Below are 25296 nucleotides of genomic sequence, written 5' to 3' on the forward strand. Positions count from 1 at the left end.
TACTAGCTCTAATTGGACTGTGCTTTGTGTCAGAGGCACGATTCTGTCCCGTGTGGGCATGTTGAGGTGGTATATTTAGTTCTGACCCAGTTACTATGGAAACGGATATATAGGACATGGCAAAGAGTTTATTCCTAACTTTAGTGCATTTGGCTTTGGACAAGCAACTTGTTGTATTTTTGTTTTGTTTTTCTTTTTGTGTATGATGTCAAACGTACTATTTTTGGGTGCACATCAAGTGCCGTAGAGTTTTACTTATCATGCAGATCACAGTGATAGAAGCATTCGTATGAGAGATAACTCAGTCTTTCTTGTCACCTCACCACACCCATTCAAACAGTGGGTGTACAGTGCTTACTGATTGCACATTATCTTTAGAGTCAAGTTTTTACAGTAGGAAATATTTTAGAAACTTAACAGTTGACTAGTCTGGAATATGGTGGTGATTATATTAGTGTAAACTGTGCTTATTTTTCCTCTTTCGGCCTTTCGTCTATTTGTAATTCTTTTTTATTTTCTTGTGTGTCCCAAATCTGCCTGCCCGCACCAGACGGTGATGGTCTCCTTAGAGGGTTTAACCAAGATTGTGGACCCTTCCCAGCTGACAGCCGACTTCGAGGGCAGCCTAGAATACAACCATGATGAATGGATTGAGGTTTTGATTCTTTTCTTTTGTTTACATCTGTTCATTCATAAGATGGTTTTTAATTTAAATCTTTTGTGCGCTTACTTAAGAAAACATCAGTCAAAGACCAGTCTTATTGCAGATCTTTTTAAAAATTCAATTCCATATCCTCATTGGGGAAAAAAAGTTGACTTCTAACTTTCCTTTCAGGTGCGGCTCTCTTATGAGACGTTTGCCAGTGATGCAGCGCGGGCTTTATCACGCCTTGAAGAACTCCAGGAAACCTTGTCCCAGCGTGATCTCCCACGGGATCTGGAAGGGGCTCGGCGGTTAATGGAAGAACATGCTGCACTGAAGAAAAGGGCCACCAAAGCATCAGGTAGAGGAGCTCGACGCACAGGGACGGAGGCTGCTCCAAAGGCTACAGTCACAGACTGCAGGGGTTGGGAGTGTTGGAGCTAGCGGAGATTCTAACGACCACCATCACGGGTTTCACGTGCACGCGGACGCGCACAATCTGGTGGCTAAAGTGACGGGTGTGTTGGATAAGCTGCACGGGATGCGGCAGAATCTGCAGCAGTTGTGGCACATGAGGAAACTGAAGCTGGACCAGTGTTTCCAACTGCGGCTGTTTGAGCAAGATGCTGAGAAGGTCAGAGAACTAATCATTCTAATCACAAATGAACTAATCACAAAGTTAATTGTGTTGTCAGTTCTGCAGTATGCCTGATGTTAAATATGCCACTACAGCGGTTTAACTTTTTGGACATGCAGTCATTCCTGACTAATCTTTTGCATGAGCATACTTACCAATTCTATTCAGGCATAAAAGAATATAACATGATCATCATCATTACCATGTAAGCCAGATAATTGAGGCTCAATATGGTTGTAAAGGTTTAATAAAGCTGACTGATGGCAGGTGTTGAATATTAATTTTCTTTTCCTTCTAAATGAAGTGGATGACATAATACGTCATCTTTACACTTACAGTGGAAATTGCTTATATTCTTTAAATATATATTTAGCTTTCTGGTTGCCCATTGAGTTTACAAGCTTTTAAATGCCCTTTGGAAATATATAATTGAGTTTTTCATATTCTAAGTAATGTGTGAGTGTGTGCTAATGGAAACTGTAGCCCTATACACTTTTCAGGGTTTTTGGCAAGTACCTTTATTTAACAGACATTTGTCATATTCTTACCTCAATAGAGGGTGAACAACAGCGGTCTTTTAGTTTTTTAGTTTTCCTATCAGAGGAGCTTGGAGATGACCTTTGCCTTCTTCAGCGGTTGTGGTTAATTAGCAATCAACAAGGCCTCTCACTCCTGCTGCTATGAGTTACCACAAGATGGGCAGCTTTTCATTTGATGTGCTTTTTGTAAAGCTAACTGTGTTTTCTCCACCTACTCTCTGTAGATGTTTGATTGGATAATGCACAACAAGGGGCTTTTCCTGACCAGTTACACAGAGATCGGAGGGAACCACCAGCATGCTGTGGAGTTGCAGACGCAGCACAACCACTTCGCTATGAACTGCATGGTAAGACCCTATCGTTAGCTGTCACGCACATACAAATGCACAGAAACAGGTAATGCAATCGTAAACTGCCGTCATTCCTCTCATCCACACTAAATGCTTTTTTTCCCCACCCTTTATCCCAAACCACCCTCTCCCTATATGGGGAAACTGATGTCTTCTGTCTTGCCATGCCCTTTTTCTCATATTCATCTTTTTTTTTACTCTGCTTCAACTCTGCCCCAGTTTGTCATGTCTTGTCATGGTGCTGTTCCCATAATTGACCCGCATTGCCTTTGTGCCCCTCCCACCGCTGTGTGCTGCCCTTTGCTGCTCTGCTCCACCCTCCTCCCTGCGACATCATAGCTCACGCTAGTCCTTAGAGCTCTGCTGTTGGCTAATAAATTTAGCTGAGGATATTGTATTGTGTCACTGCACCCACCACATTATGCACTCTGCCCTAACTTTGTTTTCCTTTGTCACAGTTTGACTGGTAAGCTTTGCAAGGTTTCTGTTTCATCCTTTTTGTCAATCCTTTGCAGTGCACTTTCTTCTTACATCCCTCATAACTTATAATGGTGTGTTATTCCTGCTTGTCATATATCATCAAGCAAGTAAACCAAGCTTGTTCCAGGCTTCGTGGGATGCATTTAAATTAGTAGATTTGTTTTAGACTAAAAACAGCTTCCAAACAATCTGAGAAACAATAAGGATGTAGCCCACTACCTCTGATTTGAACAGCAAACTAGCCTGCCATTTTTCCGTGCTACTTTCTAAAAGTAATTATTTTTAGTGCAAAAGTGAAACCAATGGAGAGCAGGGCAACTGGCCTAAATCTTCTTATAGAGTCACTGGTGTTACAGATCATTTGCAACATTCAGCCCAGAGAGGGCGGTTTCAGTGACCTCCCACAGCCGGATGTTTCAACTGTACTGGCTGAGGTGAGCCAAAAAGCAACTGAGACAGCTGAGAAGACAGATAGACCTACACTGTATACTCAGGCCCATATTGACAGGGTAGACCAGGGGTAGGCAACGCTAGGCCTCGAGTGCCGGTGTCCTGCAGGTTTTAGATCTCACCCTGGGTCAACACACCTGAATCACATGATTAGTTCATTACCAGCCCCCTGGAGAACTTCAAGACATGTTGAGGAGGTAATTTAGCCATTTGAATCAGCTGTGTTGGATCAAGGACACATCTAAAACCTGCAGGACACCGGCACTCGAGGCCTGGAGTTGCCTACCCCTGGGGTAGACAAACACATACAAACATGCATACAGATGGTTTAACAGTGAAAGACCACCGCCCCCTCCACCTATTCTTCCACAGGAAGCGGTGTTTCCCCTTCCTGTTGCCTGCACAGCACAATGAAAATACACAGTGTCAGTAGGTGTGTTTATACTGCCTGTTCTCCTGTTTGTGTGTCCGTGTTCTCCGACTGTGTCAACATTGTAGCAAGAGTAAAACCAAGGTGAAACAACGCAATTACTCGTTTGCCAGTTTCCAGCAACTAAACAAAAAAAAAAAAACACCAGCATGTGTTTACTGTATTGTGTCAGGCAGTCATCAGTGATGGGAGTGTCATGTGTAAGTGAAGGTTTGGACCAAATGCTGATGGTGACTCTTTGTTGTTATGTGAGAGATAATGTGTCATGTTGCAAAATACAACCCCTAGGGTTATGATACTGTTACTCCCCCTATGGGAGGTACTTAAAAATTCACTTTAGGAGTCAAGGAGCTTTTTTTTAAACACTTTTAATAGAGCCGTCATTTTACACATGTGGCATATGATGCCTTTTTTCCCAACTACTACAGGTTTTAAAACTCTAATATCACAAAATGCATTCAGAGAGTTCAGATTGTTTGGCTTGTTTTGATAACTAACACAGTTTTGCTGAAGATTTTAACAGTTTGATGATGCGACACATTCAGATGTTTGATGTAGATGCCAAAGAAGCAAGTCAACAGTAATGATCTCAAAGAAGCAATTGTTGCTAACCATCAATCGTTTGGACATTTCCAAACTTATTCTGTAATTCTACAATTTTCACAATTGGAAAAAAATCAAGACAGTTGAAAGTTTTGCAAGGAATGGACATCCCAACAAATTAAGCTAAAGGTCATAGAAATGCTAAGAGAAACTAAAAATCCAACTACAAGAATCCACGGGCCTCAGGTGACGGAGGGGATGGTGGGATTGTGTTGAGGCCACAGGACTTGGGTATCTTGTAATGATTAAATTTAATAAGCATTGCTAGTAGATTTGTTCGAACTGTCATGCGTGGAGTCGAAATGTTTCTAGTCATATTTGTTGAGAAGGAAACACATGATGTATGTTATGCAGCAAATATAACAACTGTCCAAAAAATATTGCAATATAAGCCCGAAATCAGACTGTAGAAATGCCATGATCTGTACAAGCAGTCGTTTTGTATATTTGCTGGGGTCTCAGAGAAAGGTACGTGCACACCTCCAAGAAAATGTGCTATTGCAGCCTTTACCATCCATGCTGACTTTGCGCAGATAGAAGTAGCACTCTGTCATGATATCCTGCATTAAAGATAAAAAAAGCTGTTAAGTTTGAGCATAATGTTTGATACCCATAACATTCATATACACACGCACACATAGAGATACAGGAAAAGAGCTTTCTTACATCAAGTACTTCATAATTAAGTACAAAGAATGTTCTTCCAGAGAGGCAGGCAGGGTAAGCATCACTGGAAACATCATATGCTGCTGTGGAAACGTTTCTTAAATTATCTGTAAATACAGAAACAGGTTTTTTCAAAAAAGTACACTTTAAAATAAATATATATTTATATATCTAAGAAACTGTTTGCTCAAGGATTTAGACTGGACATAATTTTGTGTTTTTTGCACTCTGTTGTGATGGAGTTGTGCTGAATTTTGAAGATGTTAATGCTGATTTTGTGTTTATTGACTACGTGCCTAGTTGATTCGTCAACTCATTGTTTTCTCCGCGTAGCTTGTTGTTTTCATCAGTCAACTTCACCTGTTGCCCAGCTAAAGTGGCACCTATTATGAAAGGAATGATACGTTTATGAGTTCATGTACAACTGAAGCTCACATACAGACATAATTCTTTACAAAGGACAGCAATGCAAAGAAGATTTATTCCACGCTGCATGGTCCTATGGACAGTTAAAGTAACATGACTAAGTGATAAATGAGTAATATATTCACTGAAGATGAGGATAAAACTTTCAGTTATTGTAAGTATCACTATTTTTAAATGTAGTCTGTTAGATCTGGTGTAGTGGCTTAAAAATGTCCTCCATACATCAGTGCGTAGAGCAGTGTATAGACATGGTGATAACATTATGATTTCACGAAAGTGAAGTTCAGACTCACAAGCGATGCTCACACAGATGATTACGCTGATTAACAGAATACACAGAACCACCAGACACATTGTAGCATGCCTGAAAAAAACTAATGAGAAAATAATGTTAATAGTTTTGTGTGTTTGTATTTAATGTGTTTGTATCGTCTGAATTTGAATATTTGTCTTACCTAACTCAGGAGGTTGCTTTTTTCCTTTGTTGGAATTGAACGCCGGCCATCTGATAGTCATGTACTTAAGAGAGGGGGGGCGGTTGGTGGCTGCGCTTTGGTTTCCGATGTTTGGCAGTGTTTTTGCCTCTCTGTTCTTACCATTGAACACAGGGTTTGGTTGCTGTTCTCTTGAGTCCCTCGTTGCGTTGTAATCTATACCGAGTGTGTCTGCAACTTCATAAGTATTGTCGTCTTCTGACCACAGGTCAGCATCCATTGTCATGTAATCTTCGTTTTCTGCTGCCGGCTCCGCCATTGCTGAGTGGTGTCTTTGGTTGTTAGTGACTGTGTGATGTGTTTTTCTAAAATACCTTACAGATTTTTATGGATGCAAATGACTTGGTAGGAGGGGCCAATGTAAAAAGGTTTCACTGGAAGCATCGGGCATCTGGAATATAACAGCATATATTATATAAAAATGTAAAAAAAGAAAAGAAGAATGAATGTTTACAAAAAAAGAATCTGAATTCCAAAGGATTCGGGAGGGATTTTGATACTGTATCTTGTTCAGTGGACTAAAAAATGGAAAACCCAGAAAAATTCCTAAAGGCAAATAAATGATTTGCCTTTAGTTTGTATACAAAGAGATGGTTCACAGAGATTAGGAGTAGTTCCTGTGAAAACTGGAAAGCAGGAGCACAGGGTGTTGGGAAAGTGAACTGTGAGATAACCCAGTTATTCAAAACTGGGTTTACATTGTTTGAGTAAAGGAATCTTACAAATGACGCTTTGGGTTTACTAGTGTTTCATGTTACAAAGCCAGTCATCTCCATACAGCTAACTTGCTGACTGAATTAGGATCCTGTCCAATATGACTGGTTTGTTCATTCATACTGTTCATGGTTAGCATAAATTCACACGTCCTGCAAAGTTACATTTATATTAACCTATAGCTAGCTGAAGAATTGCACATTGCAGAGATATTTTTATATTGCTTGACATTCCTATATTACCCATGAATTTTTCACTTCAGTAAATATTGTAACTAAAGCAGCGAGTCTGGTAACTGGTCATTTTAGAAACAGGAAGTATTTAAAGCTTTAAGGTTTTGGGAGTTTTTACTGTTTCTTGTGCTTCATTTACAGGATAGACACTGTCTATTTCTACAGATCGATTCATTTCTGGGACCTCTCCTCTTTTCCATTTTCCGTATTTCTGTCTGTTTTCTCTCCCACAGCCACTCTCATTCCCTATGGCACCATCAGTTTTAAATTAAGAAGACTTTTTAAATTTATATTCTCCCAACTCCTCCTCCCTTCTCTCCTTCAGCCATCAGTTTTAGATTACCACCCGAAGTAGTCCAACATGTCTGCATATCCTCTCTTCCCCTGAATGATTGTGTGATTTGGAGGTCCCCCCAAAATCCCAATAGTCCCTAATACCACATAAAACCTCAGAGACAGTTCTTCCTGTGACATTTGATGTGTAAGATTTATTATGGGATTATAGTAGTTCTAGTCCTAACCGCCATGCTTTTATTTATGACAACTTAACTTCTGCTGTGTATTCAAAAGCTGAACTCGTGTTAGCCGTGCTGTTTAGCTCACCACTGTCGCTCTTATCCTTGAACCAACATCAGATTGTATCGAGCACGTTTCAGTGTTGATTCTGCACAGTATGGATTGTTCTTCTACAGTACACGCAAATGCAGAGCTGTTTAAAATCTCTCTAAACCCTAATATAAAAACAGACAAACTCAAAGCTTCCTGAGTTGAACAAAGTAAATCCAGTGTCCACAGCTTTGATGAAAACTGCTTTAAGGGTCGTAGCTGGTGTTTGGTTCATCTTTCCTTCCCATTGTGATTGAAACAAGCTAGCTAAGAGCCATAATAGGCTCCAGGAGCAGTAATTGAATAGAATAGTAACACGCTGTTAACACAGTTGTTAATTAGCGTTTGCTGATCCATGCCTATCTACACAAAACAGCTTGGGGCCCATATATTAAAAAAGACTGAAAGATTAAGAGGCAAATGGGCTTTTTTATTATTCACATGGGGGTATGTCTCCCGTGTGTGTGTGTGTGTGTGTGAGGACAGAGGTTATTTTTATTTTATAATTATTTATATGTGATAAATAATTATTTATATGTGATAAATAATTTTAGCTACTATTTTTTCCACATATAACTTTAATTGCTTTGAATGAACAGTGACAGTCTGGGCCATTTGAAGACTGGATATACTTTGAGTGACAGACTACACTGAAGATGTCCAAATATTAACGATAAGAGCACTCTTTATATAAATGCAGCTTTTCTTTTGTATAGAACTGAAATTAATTATTTTTAATATGTTTTGGGTTTTTTTTCTCTGTATCTGTTTCTCTCTGAAAAACAGAATGTGTATGTGAACATCAATCGAATCATGTCTGTTGGAAATCGGCTCCTGGAGTCCAGCCACTATGCCTCTCAGCAGATCCAGCAGATCTCAAGCCAGCTGGAGCAAGAGTGGAAGGCCTTTGCTGCAGCACTGGACGAACGCAGCACCTTGCTGGAGATGTCTGCCAGCTTCCACCAGAAAGCAGATCAGGTACTGGGATGCAAAAAATGAATTACACTTCTGATATTATAGTAATACATGTGTGCATAATAGATGCACATTTCTTCTTTTCTATATGTGCAAAAAGACTTTTTTTGGCAGAAGTAAATGCGCTGTTGGCAGCTCTGCTTGAAAGCATCAGAATATCTGCATGTATTTATAAAGTTGTGAGTTCTTACATTCATTTAGTACATGCTGTGCAAACAATAATTGGAGCATGCAGCATATGATCTGTTATGTAATGATGTGTTTTTGTCATCTAAACCGTATTACAGCTTTGTGTAATTTTCTACTCTTACTTGTACTCTTACTTATACATTTAGATTAAAAAAAAACTTTCCAATTTAAAGCCCCTGAGGTTACTATGGAACCTTGCCAATGAGAGACCATTTAAATGATCAATACTACTTTAAACTGTTTTGCTTACGGATGCAGTAGCAGAACATTAGTTGTTGACAACTGTTGTTTGCTGAGTGGCTCTTTTTCTGTGTGGTCTTTCATGCCCAAGACTTCCTTGTAAGTGACATATAAGATCAAAATCCATCAGTTGTTCACAGTTTTGTGAATAAATACCATCACTCTGTCTTTCTTTTTCCAAGTGATGTCTTACTTTTCTCTTTTTGACTGTGTTGGTCCTCCCATAGAAATTCTCATATGCACCACCATCTGGATAGAAAACTTCAGGGTTATTATTTGTGTGCAAAAATGACTTTCGAAGACATATTAAAGCTATTGTAATCTTTAACTGACCTGCTCGTTCGGTCTTAATAGCATTTGTATGATGCTATACTTGTGTTTCTATACAAATACTGTATATCTGTCTTTTTTCGCAGTACATGAGTAAAGTGGAGCCGTGGTGTAAGGCATGTGGTGAGGGAGAGCTGCCCTCTGAACTCCAGGATCTGGAAGACACAATCCATCATCACCAGGGGCTGTATGAGCACATCACCACAGCATACTCTGAGGTCAGTAGGAACAGGCACATTTGCGGAGACAGTGCGTCCGAACCATAAGTGCGCGACACAAATAAGCATGCAAACACACAGAGTATACAAATATATATACAAATATCATTGTGACTCTATGGAATACAAACAATAGATGTGATGATTATGCAAATCGTGCATTCAAAATATTCACACATGCCTTCAGCAACAATGGAAACTTTCTCCATCGATACATCTCTTTGGGTTTTAGTTAGTTTCACAACTTAAAATAAAGCAAATAACACAAATTAAACAATGTTTGAAATTTAGTTTGAAATTGGTAGATTCACTGCCTCCAGCTAAGAAATCTAAAACAATATTCTGTTAAAAACATACGTAACATGATGAGATAAAAAAAAAAAAAACATTATTAGGGGTGTTATGTTATCTACTGGTATTTAGTAGTGGTTGGTCCACTGTGTGCTATAGTAGTCGCCTCCCATGAGATTTTAGAGCACTTCCTGCTTCAGTCTGTTGACAAACCTTATGGAGATGCTTAGCATCTTCCCAGAGTGGTAAAACTACTTCTAAATGGTTTGCTGACCATGTTACTGGTACGCTTGACTAGCCAGCCAACTCCACAGAGAATCTATGCGATATTGTCAAGAGGAAGCCCAAAAATTCCAGAAATTCCACATTTCTGCATTAGAAATCCTGTTTTTATTCATCTTAGGAAATATTCTAATAATATGAGATCTTAGACTCTGATTTTCATGAGCCATAGCCCATCATTTTCAAAATTACATAAAATGCCTTGAAATGTTTCTATACAGCATGTAAATGAATATAGATTACGTAATAGTTTTAACTTTTTGAATTAAATTATAAAGAACATATATTATACATATATAATATTCAAATTATTTTAGTTTTGTATTAATATTAATATTCTAAGTCTACTTACAGCATCAAACGCATCAGATCCACCCAGTACTAAATGTCACACTGCCCATCAACTTTCAAAGGTAAGCCAGGATGGCAAGTCTCTGTTGGACAAACTGCAGCGACCCTTGACCCCAGGAAGTGCAGATTCGTTGATGGCATCAGCTAACTACTCCAAGGCTGTGCATCATGTTTTGGATATCATCCATGAGGTGTTGCATCATCAAAGGCAACTGGAAAACATCTGGCAGCATCGCAAAGTCCGTCTGCATCAGCGCCTGCAGCTGTGTGTCTTTCAGCAGGATGTACAGCAAGTAAGAAATGTGTGCAAACATCCACAGCAAAACCTGGCTTTGCTGAGACTCTCAACGCCCACACAACGACAGTACAGTAGGAATTGCATAAAGTGCTGTCCCATCTTGCCCTTATGTCTGAATTAGTTTCCCTGTAGACTTAAATTGTCTGTACTCTGGCTACTTAACTATCCAATCCAGGAATCCGTCCACTTAAGCATTTTTTACTCTGAGCGCTTGAGAGGATGTCTATGAAGAGCGATTTCCTAGGCTTGTCATTATATGTCAATTTTAGGGTTATTGAATCTTATAAATATTTGTATTTTCCAGTTCAAACTGGAAATTGAATTTAAAAAATGAGGGGGTGATATTAAGAATATGATATAATAATCTCCAGTTATTTCAGTAGCTTTTTTTTAACTTCATCTGGGCTTTTTTTTAATTTCTTTTGAGTGAGTGTCTCTATGTGTGGCTGTGGTGGGATCAAATTCTTAGATCAAAGTTCTGAGTTGGTGTATTTCTGTGCTCTGGGCATGAACCCCTCTCTCCCCTCTTCCACCTCTCCTTCTCTCTCACTCATTCTTGCTGTACATCTATGCTTCTGTCTTCCCCATCTCTTCTTTATCACCTTTTTCTCTTGGTAGTGGTTGCCATGGTGATGCAATTTACTGTCACATAATGTGTCGAGGGCATTGTGTGCATGTTCATATGTGTTTGCCTCATCAAAATATTCTCTCAGAGATGTTGAAAATCCCTTTCACAACCCCACATAGAAACAGATGGAGTTAGGCCATCTGTTTAATAAATAATAAGGTTATTAATAAGTACAAAGACTTATATCTGTTCACAGCCACAATGGGAATGTTGACTCTTTACACTGCTTTGGATTTACACTGAAGCAAAACCCAGTCACCCAGGCTGTAATTTAAACATGACAGACTGCATATGGAGGAAAGGAGTAAAGAAAAGGGGGTGGGGAGAAGCAGAGATGACATCTATAGACTGCTGTAATTAATGTGGTCTAAATGCAGGTGATTGTACCCCCTACTGCTGGAAAATACGTACTGCATCCTCAAATGCACTGCTTATTTTTACCTGTTTACATGTGCTTGTGTGTGTGCATGTGTTTGTGTGTGTGTTTAAAGGTGCTGGACTGGATAGAAAATCACGGTGAGGCCTTCCTTAGCAAACATACAGGTGTTGGAAAGTCTTTGCACAGAGCCAGGGCTTTACAGAAAAGGCATGAAGACTTTGAAGAGGTTGCACAGGTGAGCAAAGCAAACACGTTTTATTCTGTGACATACTTTTTTCCATCAATTTCTTATTTCTGCAACAACCTGAAAACAGTATTTCACCGTGTAGACTTGACAAAAAACCCCAAAACAAAACAAAGCAAAATGTTGAGTTGGTAAGTTCAGTTTAATAAGTTGTGACAAAAATGACAAGAGAAAGTAAGTAAAGTTCTTCTTGTAAAGGTCACTTGGAAGAGATAGAATATTCTCATTTTAAATGTATTTAATCTTTCAGAACACCTACACCAATGCTGACAAGTTACTAGAGGCTGCAGAGCAGCTGGCCCAGACCGGAGAGTGCGACCCAGAGGAAATTTACCAGGCCGCCCACCAGCTTGAAGACCGCATCCAGGATTTTGTGCGACGTGTCGAGCAACGTAAAGTGCTGCTGGACATGTCTGTTGCCTTCCACACACATGTCAAAGAGGTGTGTGTCCCTCTCCCTGCTTCAACTTGTCCTGTTTGCAGCATTGATTTCACTCCTCCGTTTTGCTTATTGCTAGAATTTAATGCGACTAATACAGTAACAGGACAGTGTGTATAAAAATGATGCAATGATGTTTATTCTGTATTAAGAAACATATTTTAAACTGAGTTACCTGTCTTCATATTTTTGTTGCAGCTCCAGCTGAAATGCAATAAACTCCGCAGGCTAACTTTGCTCTGGCAGTTTTCACATGCAGGCTATGTTGAATAGCCGTAGCAATTTATTTAAAGTGTGTTTGTATAAATGCATCAGATTGGTTCCAGATGTGTTCCTGCAACAATCATTATGCTGTTTGTAAAAAACAAAGAGTATAATTTTCTTTTGCCTCTGTAGTAACCATTCACACGCCATACAAGGGTAATCTGACCTCATCTGCCTTCTCCTTGACTTTGATTAAGGCAGGCGGGTCTTTAGGTTGTCTTCTTAAGCCTTTAGGGAGCTGCAAAAATGCATTTGTGCTAAGCACTCCTTGAAATAACTCTTTTGTGCATCTTTGACTGTCAAAATTAACCTTCCCAGACGGAAAGGCAGTGCTCTCTGCATGTGTTAACACTACATCCTGTTTACATAGACTCATAGACAGTAAGAGCCTAGGTATTATTAATGAAGCTAGTCTTTAATGCCCATATGGACTAATCTCCTTCATCCCATCTGTCAGCTCACAATGATAGCAGTACGCTATCTGTGTGAGCGCACGTGCATTTCTGAGCATGTGTGTGTGTGTTTGTGCCACTATGATTCTTTTCTCTGCATGCATATGTTTGTACAAGTGAATGTTTCCAACTCTGCTGCCCATCACTTCTTCAAGTGCTGCAGAATCCTTTGGATGCAGTCCAGTGTGATAGAGGGCAAATTTACTGTGATGACAGGGCATGAACTACATTGTATAAGAAGCAGTTTACCTGCACCAGTTTTCCACGAAGCTAACTGATCAGAAGGCTCGGACTAATAAAAGTAGCCATCTTTATTTAATCAGAAATTCTCAGACAGGGGCTTTGACAAAGAGAGAAGCATTTGTTTTGAAAAATTAGTCGCTCACTTGATTTCACTTTTCACACATTTTTAATGGTCTGTGTCAGTATGGAAACCATGTAATATGTAACATAGTTAACGCAGTGAACAATATCAAAAGTAGGCATGTTTTTGTGTTGGCAGCGTGGGTGTTAGACAAACAATGGGTGCCAGGGTCTCTCCCCTGCAGCCTGGACCGTATGCCAGGGCTTCAGTACCCTGAGCCAATTCACCCAGATGGCTAATCTGTTACAAAGATGACCATTCACAAAACACCAGCTTTGAAAAGAACTGGTTGGATTTGATTCGTTGTTGATTTCTGTCTCATATCTCTTGTCTATCCATTTGGCAGCTTGTCTGTTTATTCTTAGATCTCTGTTTAGCTCACACCACTATATGCACCACCCTCAAACATGTGTCTGCAGATTATTGTGCTTTTTTTCTCTACATTTGAACTGGCTTTTTTTTCTTTGTCGATCACACTTAGCTGTGGACATGGCTGGAGGAGCTTCAGAAAGAACTGCTGGATGATGTTTACGCAGAGTCAGTCGAGGCAGTCCAGGATCTGATCAAGCGATTCGGCCAGCAGCAGCAGACCACCCTGCAGGCAACAGTCAATGTTATAAAGGAAGGAGAGGACCTCATACAACAGCTCAGGTGATCATTTATTAATATTATTGCATTTTTAAATGCCTCACTAAAGTCTGAATATTGTAATATTCAATGTTCATCTGATCATCTGTCACATTTGCCATCTGGAGATGGCCTTGGGTTACACATGTTTTCCAATTATTCAACAATTATGTGTTCATGAGATAAAAGGAAAACAAGAAGCGCTGATAGAAGAATACACTGGGGAAAAATGGGTGAGGGTGATTTCTAACAGAATGACTTGACAAAAATTGGGAACAAAGTCCTCTCCATTTAACCCCTGCTTACAGAGACTCTGCCATCTCGAGCAACAAGACTCCGCACAACAGCTCCATGGCCCACATTGAGAGCGTGCTGCAGCAGCTGGACGAGGCCCAGGGCCAGATGGAGGAGTTGTTCCAGGAAAGGAAGATCAAACTTGAGCTCTTCCTCCAGCTCCGCATCTTTGAAAGGGACGCAATTGACGTAAGTAGGCGGAAAATAGAGGGTTGGTGTATGATGCATATTTATTTTTAAAGTGAGAGTGAGGAAGACAGAACAGGAAACACCAGAATAGTAGAACTCGTGATCTTTAGATGTAAAAGCGAAGACAGAATGTTTCAAATATCCACACTGCAGGAAGGTGTTTTCAATGAAAAGGGAGAAATTAAGGTGTACAGCAGGGACCAAAAAGACTAAAAGTTTGGACATGAAAAACAAAGTGCTACACATGTGATACGCTAAGAAAGAAATAACAGAATGTATCATATCAGCCAATTTGTTTTTTCTTATTGGCTGTTGAAAAGATCAATTACATGTGACAGCGGGCTTACTGGCAAACCAAAATGACTGTGACTGTGAGCTGATGGACCATTACAGCGTGAAAGGAAGTTTCAGTCCTGGAGTGAGGATTCCAGCTGGTTTAAATCTCGGCTAAATTCACAGTCATACTCACACGTGCGCTACATTAAAAAAGTGTTTAGTTCCACTCGATGAATCTCATCCACTGACTCGCTCCAGTTATGTCTCCCCCTCCCCAGTTAGCAGTTTGCTAATTCCTTAGCATCTTGCTGTGAGAGTGAACGCTGTACTCAGCTGGTGCTCAGAAATGAGCGCTGCTCTTAAAAAAACAGAAAGAGAGAAAGAAAGAAAGAGAGAAAGCATTGCTTTTATTTTTATCATGGCTATCAAATTAGATTTGTTGAGCCATACTGTGCTGACAGAAGAATTACACTCAGGCACTTTAGAAGCACACGCACTGAAAAGAGATGCAGGCTTGTATTAATAAGAATCATGTAAGTAAGAAGAAGAGATGTGGAAAGTCATTATTGAGGACATAATGAATATATTAATCTTGGAAAATGGTTTTCAATTATAAACTCATCACTTGTGGTTTCTGTGGGTGGTAAGTTTAGTGTTTTTGGTCCAGAATAAAAATAGCTTAAACAGCTACTCCATAGAGCACCAGCACTCATGGCAAGTGGATGACTGTAACTTGGTTTGGTGATCCTGCGATAATGATGATGATGGTAAATGGAAAGCCCACAGAATGAGTCTCCGGATTATCTCTTTGCTTTACTTTACACTCATCAGCCACTTTGTTAGGTACAACCTACTAGTACTGGATTAGACTTACTTTTGCTTCCTTAATTCTTTGTGGCATTGATTCAACAAAGGTGTTAGAAACATTCATCAGAGATTTTGCTGCACATTGACATGATAGCATCACACAGTTGCTGGAGATTTGTTGGCTGTGCATCCATGATGTGAATCTCTCTTTTCACCACATGCCAAAGTTGCTCTGGGATCTATGGCTGTCTATGCCATTTGAATACAGTCAGCTCATTGTCTTGTTCAAGAAACCAGTTTGAGATAATTTCAGCTTTGTGAAGGGATGAACGTGGTCAGCAACAAAACTCAGGCAGACTGCAGTGTTTAAATGCTCAGTTGATACTAAGGGCCCCAAAGTGTGGCATGAAAATATCGGTCACGCATATTTTCCCACCATTGGCTCTAACCGTTAATACAATACAAGATAGGACTGTGTTTTTATGCTATTTACAGAAAATTGTGGCCCGACCATGTGAATGTCACAGCAGAAATCGAGACTCATGAGACCAGAAAACGTTTATCAAATCTTCTATTCTCTAAATTTAGTGAGCTCGTGTGAACTGCAGCCTCAGTTTCCCGTTCTTAGCTGGCATGAGCAGAATCTGTGGTGGTCGTCTGCTGCTGTAGCTCATCTGCTTCGAGGTTTGCCACACTGCATGTCCAGAAATGCTGATCTACACAGCTTGGTTGTAACAAGTGGTTATTTGAGTTACTGTTGTCTTCCTATCAGCTTGAAACTATCTGGTCATTCGCTCTAATAACGCACCCAGAGAACTCACACTCACTGATTTTCCCTTATTCAGACCATTCTCTTTAAACTCTAGAGACGTCAGTGTGGGAAAATTTCCCCCCACTCTGACGTTTAGCTTGAGTTTGAACAGGATGTCTCAAGACCATGTTGACATGCGTAAATGTCGCTGCCTGTGTTTGGCTAATTGGATATTTTCATTCACGAGCAGTCAAACAGGTGAACCCCACAAAGTGTCTGGTGAGCGCGTTAATGACGATATGATTATGTAATTATCTAATAATAAGCGTCTTTTGTCCTCTTTTAGCATAATAAAGCATAGTATAGCATAACATAGCAAATGTTAATAAATGTAATAGCTGCAAAAATGCATACTTGACTGCAAATAAATGTATAACAAAAATGTATCTTAGAAAACTAAAAAAGTTCATTTGTTAACAGTTACCCAGCTGATAAATGACTTAGACTCACATATGTTTGTGAATATTATGAAGAACTGTAAGAATCGCAAGGCTTTTATTAGCGTCTCTAACAGTCTATAAACAGTCAATGGGTACGTTTCTATTAATATCCTATGACCTTAAAATAAACCTGGTTGTAATGTTTTTACTAGCAAATGATAAATATGTTAAAAATGCTCGTCACATATCAGCTAGCATGTTAAGTGTTGAGTTGTCTGCTCTCTTCATCTGAACAAAAATATCGTTAACTTAAGAAGAATCTACTAACCATAAGTATATAAATATAATGTAGAGTCAAAACATTACAATATGTAAAGCTTTTAAAATTTAGTATTATATGAAGGGGTGTATATTACATGTGCGTGTCAGGTCAGGTACACCCACTCTTGCACACAGGATTAACAGAGGGACTTTGAGGAATATGATGAGTGGAAAAGGCATTCCTGCCAATCCACACACGCGCAGTTGCACAACGACACTCCCTCCTGGCTTAATTTGGGGGGGTGGGTATGTTAGATGAGGGCACTGGTTGAGGTGAGACGCACACTCCTCCCTCAGTGCTTTATTGCCTGACAAAAGCTGTGTATGAGTGCTTAGCACCAAGACCAAAACAGTCAGAGGGGACACTTCTCCTCCATTAGTTAGTCATTTCAGACTTTGTAGATTAAGGAAATGGTCTTTTTGTACTCAGAGGGCATTTTACTCAACTGTAAGAGGAGAGGAGAGCAGAGTCTAAATGAGCGCTTGGTAAGTTTGTTAAAACTTTGTTGCCAGATTTGTAAAAATCATCATATTGGTTTAAGAAGGTATTATCTGTTATTGTCTTATGGAAGCTTGATAAGATTATCCTGTGTGTTAACTGAAAGAAAAATTGTGTCTCTGTACAGAGCAGATTTTATGGCAGGGGAAATTCTATTAATCCAAACTCCTACAGCACAGCGCACAAAGCAGAGGCACTTTTTCATTTGGAGACAGGGTAATGTTCTCTGTTGTAGAAGTGGTCTATCTCGCCTTTTGTATACTTATTCGATAGTTACAATTAGGACCTTCCTGTGAAGTAGACTTTCATGCATGCATTGCTTTGAATAATTACAATATATCAGTTTTAAACTTTGTGAATCTTTTTTTTTCTCCCTTGGTTCAATTCTCATCTGAGTCTGCTTTTGTCATGAGGTGAAAAAGGAGAAGGAAATCAGGAAGCTGAAGACTGATACCTCCCAAAATATGAATATACCTCCACAGAATATGTATTTATTCATAGAAACGCTTGAAACACAACGTTTTTCTTGTTGCTGGAATTTGTGGCTTGTTTTCTGTATCTCGGGGGAATATTTAAAGCTCTCAGCTGTCTCACACTTACTAGGCGAACCTCTCTGAGAACACCAGTAACAATCTTAAGCATTGCAAAATGTATAATTACACGTTATGTAGAAGCTGTAGTAAATTACATTTTTAGCAGTGTACAATGTAACTGCATTATGAATAAAATAACTGTCTCTGGCAATCTGGATCAGGGGATGTATCTGAGGGACAGATTAAATTAAGCACAGTACTGGCTGAGGAGGTTTAACTTATTCACATATGATTAGGAACGTGATGCCATCAATGCTGTTCTCCTTTTTTCAACATCTATTTTCTGTATGACTGTCTCCCGATTTTTATTTTTCTGCCTTATATTGAAACTCACTGGCCTGTTAGCAGTTGGCTTATTTTTCCTCGCTGTGTTGGAGGTTTTCTGGGTAACTGTCATGTGTGAGACTCGGAGACAGATTCAGAACTCGCACACAGGAGACAGAGGGAACAGAGGGACCAGATAGGGACTGAGGAAAGATAGAAGATAGAAGACTGAGGAAAGAGTCCAATAAAGATGGAGACATGACAGATTACACAGGGAGACACAAATAATTAACACGGGTACACAGAGGGAAGACTGGACATGAAAAGGGAACTAAATGAAACTAAACAAGGGAACGGAGAATTAACCAAACTAAGAAACAGAAGGAAATTATACTCAGGAAATAACACATTATCTTAAACCTCATTCCAGAAATACCTAACAATTCAAGACAAGCACAAACTACTTGGTCACAAACCCAGGACCATGACAGTAACAGGATAACAGGATAACTGTTTATAATTTGATAATAATGAGGACAGCTTTGATTTTCAAGGAAAATGTTTAATTCTTATCTGGACTTTTGATTTTTAGGGGACGGTGACTCAAGTTACCCAAAGGTAACTTTAAATTCTTTATTTGTTGGGTTACACTAGGACAGAGACTAGGGTCAGACCTCGAAAGAAACTTCAGGATTTTGCTCATATTACTAAAACAGCACAAAGCATGGATATTGAAATCTGATAAGTTGATTTAGTGCCGATGCAGCAATGTAAATGTCACCCTCTAAAGCTCAGATCTGACATTAAGATGTGATTCCCCAGCATACCTGTGTGCTTAAAGTGCTTTTGGAATGTGTAAAGTCAAGTTTAGTTAAAAAAAACTTTTGCTTGTAATAACAGTATTCATTAAACGTGATTCTCTCTCTTGATACAATAAATAAAGACTGCAGAGCAAGAGGTGAATACCTTCTAGAAAACAACAAAACTATAACTCACGGTTTGAAAACAAGAAAGACAAAAAAGATCGAGACAGCATGGAGACAGAGCTGAATGGTGCCAGGATCAAGGTGCTCCTGGTATCATGATTCAGTCTGTGTGGGCAGTCAGAGACAAGCGCTGACATCTCGGTACATCTGCTCCACCAGCCGTTTATTACCATTTGTAATATATTATCCATTATTGTGGAAGCCAGCGCGCTGCTGGCTTACAGCTCTTAAAGTGCTTGAGTTGCTAATTGAAGATGAAACAGCTGTCATATTTTTAAATGCAATTCTTTCCCTCTTTCTTCTTCTTTTGTTTTTTTTGTCAGACATCTGGCTTTGAATTAGCAGGATAATATTTAAACATAGAAACCCTGATTTTTTTTTTTTTTTTTAATTCATAGTCATTTGTTATCTATTTTCCCCCTTTTTCAACACCAAATGAACATGCATTCAAAATGATTTTAACTAACCAAAAATACACATATATATCTAGATCGAGGGGTAACTGTGGTGTAGAAGACAAATTGCTGGGATCAAGTAGCTCACAGCTGTTGGTGCAAATGTTTCTTCATTGTCACTGTCCTTTTTGGAAATAATAATACAAAAAGGAAACGTTCTCCCATTTTATGTGCATGTTAGCCCTTCTTCCTGCCTTAACTCTCTCTGCCCCTCTCAGATCATCTCAGACCTGGAGTCATGGAATGAGGAACTGTCACAGCAGATGAGCGACTTTGACACGGAGGATCTCACACTGGCTGAGCAGAGGCTGCAGCATCATGCGGACAAAGCTCTTACCATGAACAACCTCACCTTTGATGTCATCCACCAGGGACAAGAGCTGCTGCAGTATGTCACGGAGGTCCAGGCGTCTGGTGAGTTAGGGAATATAAATACATTTAAACCTTGAGTATTTATTCAAGGGGGCGACCCAGTGCCAGTCGTTAGGGGAAATTCTGCGCGGGCTAAAATACCCTCGGGGAGCTCAGTCCCTTATTTGACTTCTGGTAGGCCAAACCTTTGCTACTGTCATTTCCCAGCTCATTCCTCTACTCGTGCCTTCCATGAATAATTTGTAGAGTGTAAAAATAGGAAGCCATCCAGCTGTGGCTGCTGCTGTTGTATGGATGCTGTGAAATATAGTGATGTATAGTATAACCATCCTGATTATGTTAGAAAACCTTTTTCAGTGTTGGTAACACAACAGAATGTCCACTTTCTGCAGGTGTGGAGCTGTTATGCGACCGAGACGTGGACATGGCCACACGGGTTCAGGACCTGCTGGAGTTTCTCCACGAGAAGCAGCAGGAGTTGGATCTCGCCGCAGAACAGCACAGGAGACACTTGGAGCAGTGTGTCCAGTTAAGGCATCTGCAGGCTGAAGTCAAACAGGTATGTATGTGACTCAGGGGAGACAAAGATGCAACACTAAAGCAGCGATTAAGGTTTAACTTGGGTTTCAAAAGCTCTCTAAAAGCTAGAAAAAGAACAATGACTGCTTACAAAGCCTGAAACTGTTTTCTGACATCTGGTAACTCATAATATATTTATATATTATGAACTGCATATATGGGTCCCATACATATAGTCACACATGAATATTCACATGAATCTTCTTTTTTCCTGTAGTCACGCTGCTGAATGGAAATCCGTTCTGGCAGTTCAGTGCTAACATACTGAGAATCTGCAGCAGAGAGTGATAGTGCGGCCTTTTAGCACATACTATGTTGTGTCTGTACATGACCATGGGTAGATGACTCATCCTGTGTCAACAATTTCTCTCTGTCTCTCTCACTCGTTCTTAACTGTATTCATTCTGCTTCTCCCAAAAATATTCAGTAATGAGCAAATTTAGTTTGCAGTGCAATAATTGATCCATCATTCAATTTTCATCAGAATACTAAATATGAATTTCTTTGACTTCACTTTGATCTGTCCAGGTGCATGGCATCATGCATTATGACGGATAGAGATTTTCTCACAAGAGTGCTGTGAAAAATGAAGTACACTTTTACTGCTTCCTTAGGAATTAAAAGTGCAAGTGGGAGCCAGTTGCTGCTAATCAAATGCACTTGATTAACTGTTATCAGCAAGTGTGAGCACCTCTATAAAAGCAGACGTTTTGGCAGTTTTCTGGTTTTCAGCGTTCAGGTCTTATCTTAGACTATAAAAGGCTCAGTGAGCATGTTAAAGTTCATAACAGTACAATTAGAAAAAGACTGAACAAGTATGGCTTGTTTGGAAGAGTTGCGAGGAGAAAGCCTCCTCTCTTTGAAAACAAAAAAGCAGCGCAGCTTTAAGTTATATCTGAACAAACCACAAGACTTCTGAAATAATGTCCTTTTGACAGACAAGACCAAAGTGGAGTTGTTTGCCACATTTGATGAAAACCACCGAGTACAAACACCTCATACCTACTATCATGCGCGATGGTAGAGGGGTAATAATTTGGGCTTGTTATGAATCTGAATGCTTTTGTCAGCAATGAACTCCTCTGTACACCAAAGGATTCAAATGTGACGTCATGTCTCAGCTACATCTCAAGATGCAACAATAATCCCGAGCACACCAGCGAACCTGCAACAGAATGGCTGAAAAAGAGCTGAATCCTGTGCTGTAACGACACAGTCAGAGCCCAGACCTCAGCGCTGTAATGACTGTAGGACTTTAAGAGAGCTGTGCTAAAATGAATGCCAACAAACCTCAATGAACTTAAACAAGATTGTAAAGAAGAATGAACCAAAATCCCTCCATAATGATCTGTTTTAATGACGTTTTTCTCATCACTGTATATTACCCACAAACGTCTTTCAATGTAGCTAGAAAAGTAGCAACTTTGAAATTTGGTGTAGTGTCCACTAATTTATTGTACATTTAATGCACAGAGCATTAAGAAAAATCTATTCCTATTTGTTCAAATACTTGAATAAACAGCAATGTTACAAAGAAACACAAGAAAAACCAATAATCCAGACAAAAACAGATGTGGTTTCTTTCCTATTGTTTTGCATGTCATCTAGTTATTCCCTAACAGTATCTATTCAGTAGTGGAACACAATTACAGCAAGACAATCATGTGGCGCAATCTTTCCTGCTGCTATCTGAAACCCAAACATCAACAAACACGGAGGCAATTTTCACAACAAGGACTCTTATTGTGGTGATGCAGCCAAACAACAACAGTCTTAGGCTTGAACTTGAACTAAAACTAATGGAAAAAAATTTGGTTGCTGGAAAAGAAAATGATATTGATACTCGAAGAGGGCCGCGTCAAAACATTTCAAACGCACTGCCGTCACAATGATACGACAGCTGACAGAATGATGATAGCGTGTTAGCATGGAGTTAGTTTTCATTCAGTTACTGAATGCAGTTGCTCATCATTCATAGAGAAAGGTTGCTGCAGGTGCGGCTCTTTTACAGAGCGTGATGATTGTTTATTCAGCTCAGAAAATCTGAATTGGGATGGAGATCGTCAGTGTGGTTACTGCGTATTATTTCAGGAATTCGGTGTAAAATACACTTCAACAGCTTTTGCCATCCACTCTCTTACACGGGGGAGCTTAGCTATTACACACCCTGCTCTGAATCCTCTAACTGCACCCTTTTACAGTAAAGCCGGGAACAACAGTAATCTTGTAATTGTAGCTTGTGTGTTTATGCTGCTGAACTATCTCTAAATATTGCTGTGCTAAATTTACCAGTGTAAGTTTGTGTGTTTGTTTTTTTTTAACCCGAACCCAGAAGTAGTTTCTTATTAGGTCTGCTGGAGGCCTTATAATAGAAAAGCGGGAGCTCAAACGAAATAAAAGGATTGTAAATAGATAAAGCTGTGTTTTTATGCCATGGTTTGATAAAATATTGAGCTATATTATAAAAGGGTTTAGTGTTCATTCACACATCTGTGTTAAGCCACATGTCCCCACAGCTCCTCTGAGATTAAAAAGCTAACCTCATACCTGCCCCGCCCCAGGTCGTTGCAAGTGCAATGGAAACACTGACCCTGTTAAAACTTCTCAAAAACAGGTGTCAGTGTTGTGTAGCGTCATTAATTTTCTGGCCAGGCTTCATATGCAGTTCTGCTACCACCCACTCAGCAGGCGTGCATGCTGAGTCAGAGAGAGTGAGCGAGGTGTCTTCGAGAGACTAACCTTTGGCTAGAATTAGGCCAGCGAAAAACAAAAGCAAATGTGATTTTTGGGCGCTGCAGGCAGCGTGTATGCAAGGCGGGGTAGAGAAGGTGGTTTGGGAAATGTGCACAGGGTATAATTTCAAGATCTAAAAGTTGGAAATGAGCATTTCTGTCACAGAGTACCGACAGTAAAATATAGCAGAATAGAGAAGTAGCTAAAAAATAAACGACCAGTCCACTTTTTTTTGTTTTTCAGTTGTTTTTAAAATGTCATAATAAATTTAATCCCACTCTTTTCGAAGATAAATTTCGAAGCTTTCTGTTGTGCTGTAGGTGCTGGGTTGGATCCGTAATGGTGAGTCGATGCTGAATGCAGGTCTGATCACAGCCAGTTCCTTACAAGAGGCCGAACAGCTGCAAAAGGAGCACGAACAATTTCAACATGCAATAGAGGTACAAGAAACTCAGCTGTCTCATTTTTTTGCTTCTGTGTTTGTTGTAAAAACTTAATTCCCCGCCCTTCCCCCTTTCACCAGGTTTACCTTGATTCATTTTTAAAGGTCTAGTTGCCTTTTCCACCCTCGCTTCTGCTCCCGTGTCGCTTTCTTGCCCTTCATCTTCCAACCTTTTGCTTTTCTAAAACTCTTTTTAAAGCTGATATCGCTGCACGCGGCCTCTCCGTCTGATCACAAGTCAGCCATGAAATGGAATTATGAATAACCGGCATCTATACCCCTCTCTTTCTTCTCTCGCTGCTTTTACCTTTCCCCCTTATTTTCCTTCTCCTCTTTACCCCTGATTATTCGGGGTGCATTTCTTTGAACTCTATTGAGACTGGTTCATTTTAATGCAGGCCTGTGCCTGACCTACTTCTACGATGCTGACATACATGCAACAATTCACACATAGAAGAACATTGTTTTTTATTGTTGTGTAAGTCAGAGTGGAATTTTAACACATGCTGCACACCCCTGATTCCCACCCCAGCACTAGTGAGGGGAAAAAAAGCAATATCTTTCTTAATTGTACACAGCAGATGCTTCGGACTTAAGACTTATCCCACAAAAATATTATCAAAGCTAGCAAGATATCCTTAATTTTTTTCTTTTGTTTATCCTCGACTGCCCCGAGTCCAGCAGGAAGCAAAAGCCTTACTCTCGGGCTATGCACTTTAACTCAAACATCACCAGATACAGTTTTTTTTGTTACCCTTGATCTCATTTCCTCTCCGAAATGCTCACTCTAGGACAGCCTTTATGGCACAGCTATAATCAGACACAGCTTTTGTTTATATTGCCTTTACTTTGTTGCTTCCCAGTTCACAGATCTCTACCAAAGTGCCCCGTGGGGCCAAGAGGAAGCTGAGGTCGAATTTTCAAAGCAATCGTTGTGATATACAGATTCATGTACCGCCTGAAATTCATTGTTTTTCATATCACCCTTCCCCTGCATGCAGAAAACCCATCAGAGCGCGCTGCAGGTACAGCAGAAAGCTGAGGCTCTACTCCAGGCAAACCACTATGACATGGATATGATCAGAGACTGTGCAGAAAAGGTATTGTTGCTTTGTGTTGTGTCTGAGGGAAAATAGTGCGGGCAGTGCAGTGGCTGGTAATGGTAAACTGATTTATTTTGTTTGACTTGAAGGTGGCAGACCACTGGCAGCAGCTGATGCTAAAGATGGAGGACAGACTTAAGCTGGTTAATGCTTCTGTGGCTTTCTACAAGACCTCTGAACAGGTATTATTGTTTGTGCACGTGAATGCATATGAGTGTGGGAGTGGGTGCCACCAAAGTAATATCTGATCTTAGTGTATGAGTAAGTTTAGTATAAATTTAAGTTTAAAAACATTCTCTTTTCCTGGTAAGCATCAGTCCCCAAAGTTAGTGCCTGCAGACTTACATTCG

At 39.9% G+C, this 25296-nt stretch overlaps 2 protein-coding genes across 2 annotated transcripts in view; one reads left to right on the top strand and one right to left on the bottom strand.

Moving 5' to 3' along the window:
- Nucleotides 1–25296, top strand: part of triob (trio Rho guanine nucleotide exchange factor b) — a 107258-nt gene that overhangs the window by 46883 nt on the left and 35079 nt on the right. Inside the window, 16 exon segments of the mRNA XM_040013260.1 lie at nucleotides 551–655; nucleotides 836–1000; nucleotides 1002–1277; nucleotides 2044–2166; nucleotides 8058–8249; nucleotides 9092–9223; nucleotides 10210–10440; nucleotides 11565–11687; nucleotides 11947–12138; nucleotides 13697–13866; nucleotides 14151–14325; nucleotides 19936–20131; nucleotides 20482–20648; nucleotides 23722–23841; nucleotides 24845–24943; nucleotides 25036–25128. Coding sequence (XP_039869194.1) covers nucleotides 551–655; nucleotides 836–1000; nucleotides 1002–1277; nucleotides 2044–2166; nucleotides 8058–8249; nucleotides 9092–9223; nucleotides 10210–10440; nucleotides 11565–11687; nucleotides 11947–12138; nucleotides 13697–13866; nucleotides 14151–14325; nucleotides 19936–20131; nucleotides 20482–20648; nucleotides 23722–23841; nucleotides 24845–24943; nucleotides 25036–25128 — 2559 coding nt within the window.
- Nucleotides 3878–6220, bottom strand: LOC120722319. Its single transcript, XM_040013283.1, has 5 exons — nucleotides 5680–6220; nucleotides 5518–5598; nucleotides 5095–5181; nucleotides 4799–4905; nucleotides 3878–4692 (listed from the first exon to the last, which is right to left on the bottom strand). The coding sequence occupies exons 1-5, from the start codon at nucleotides 5975–5977 to the stop codon at nucleotides 4591–4593; spliced, it is 675 nt and encodes a 224-aa protein (XP_039869217.1). The 5' UTR covers nucleotides 5978–6220; the 3' UTR covers nucleotides 3878–4590.

Source organism: Simochromis diagramma, unplaced genomic scaffold (genome assembly GCF_900408965.1).
Source record: "Simochromis diagramma unplaced genomic scaffold, fSimDia1.1 OVJJ01000618.1, whole genome shotgun sequence".
Classification (NCBI taxonomy): Eukaryota; Metazoa; Chordata; class Actinopteri; order Cichliformes; family Cichlidae; genus Simochromis; species Simochromis diagramma.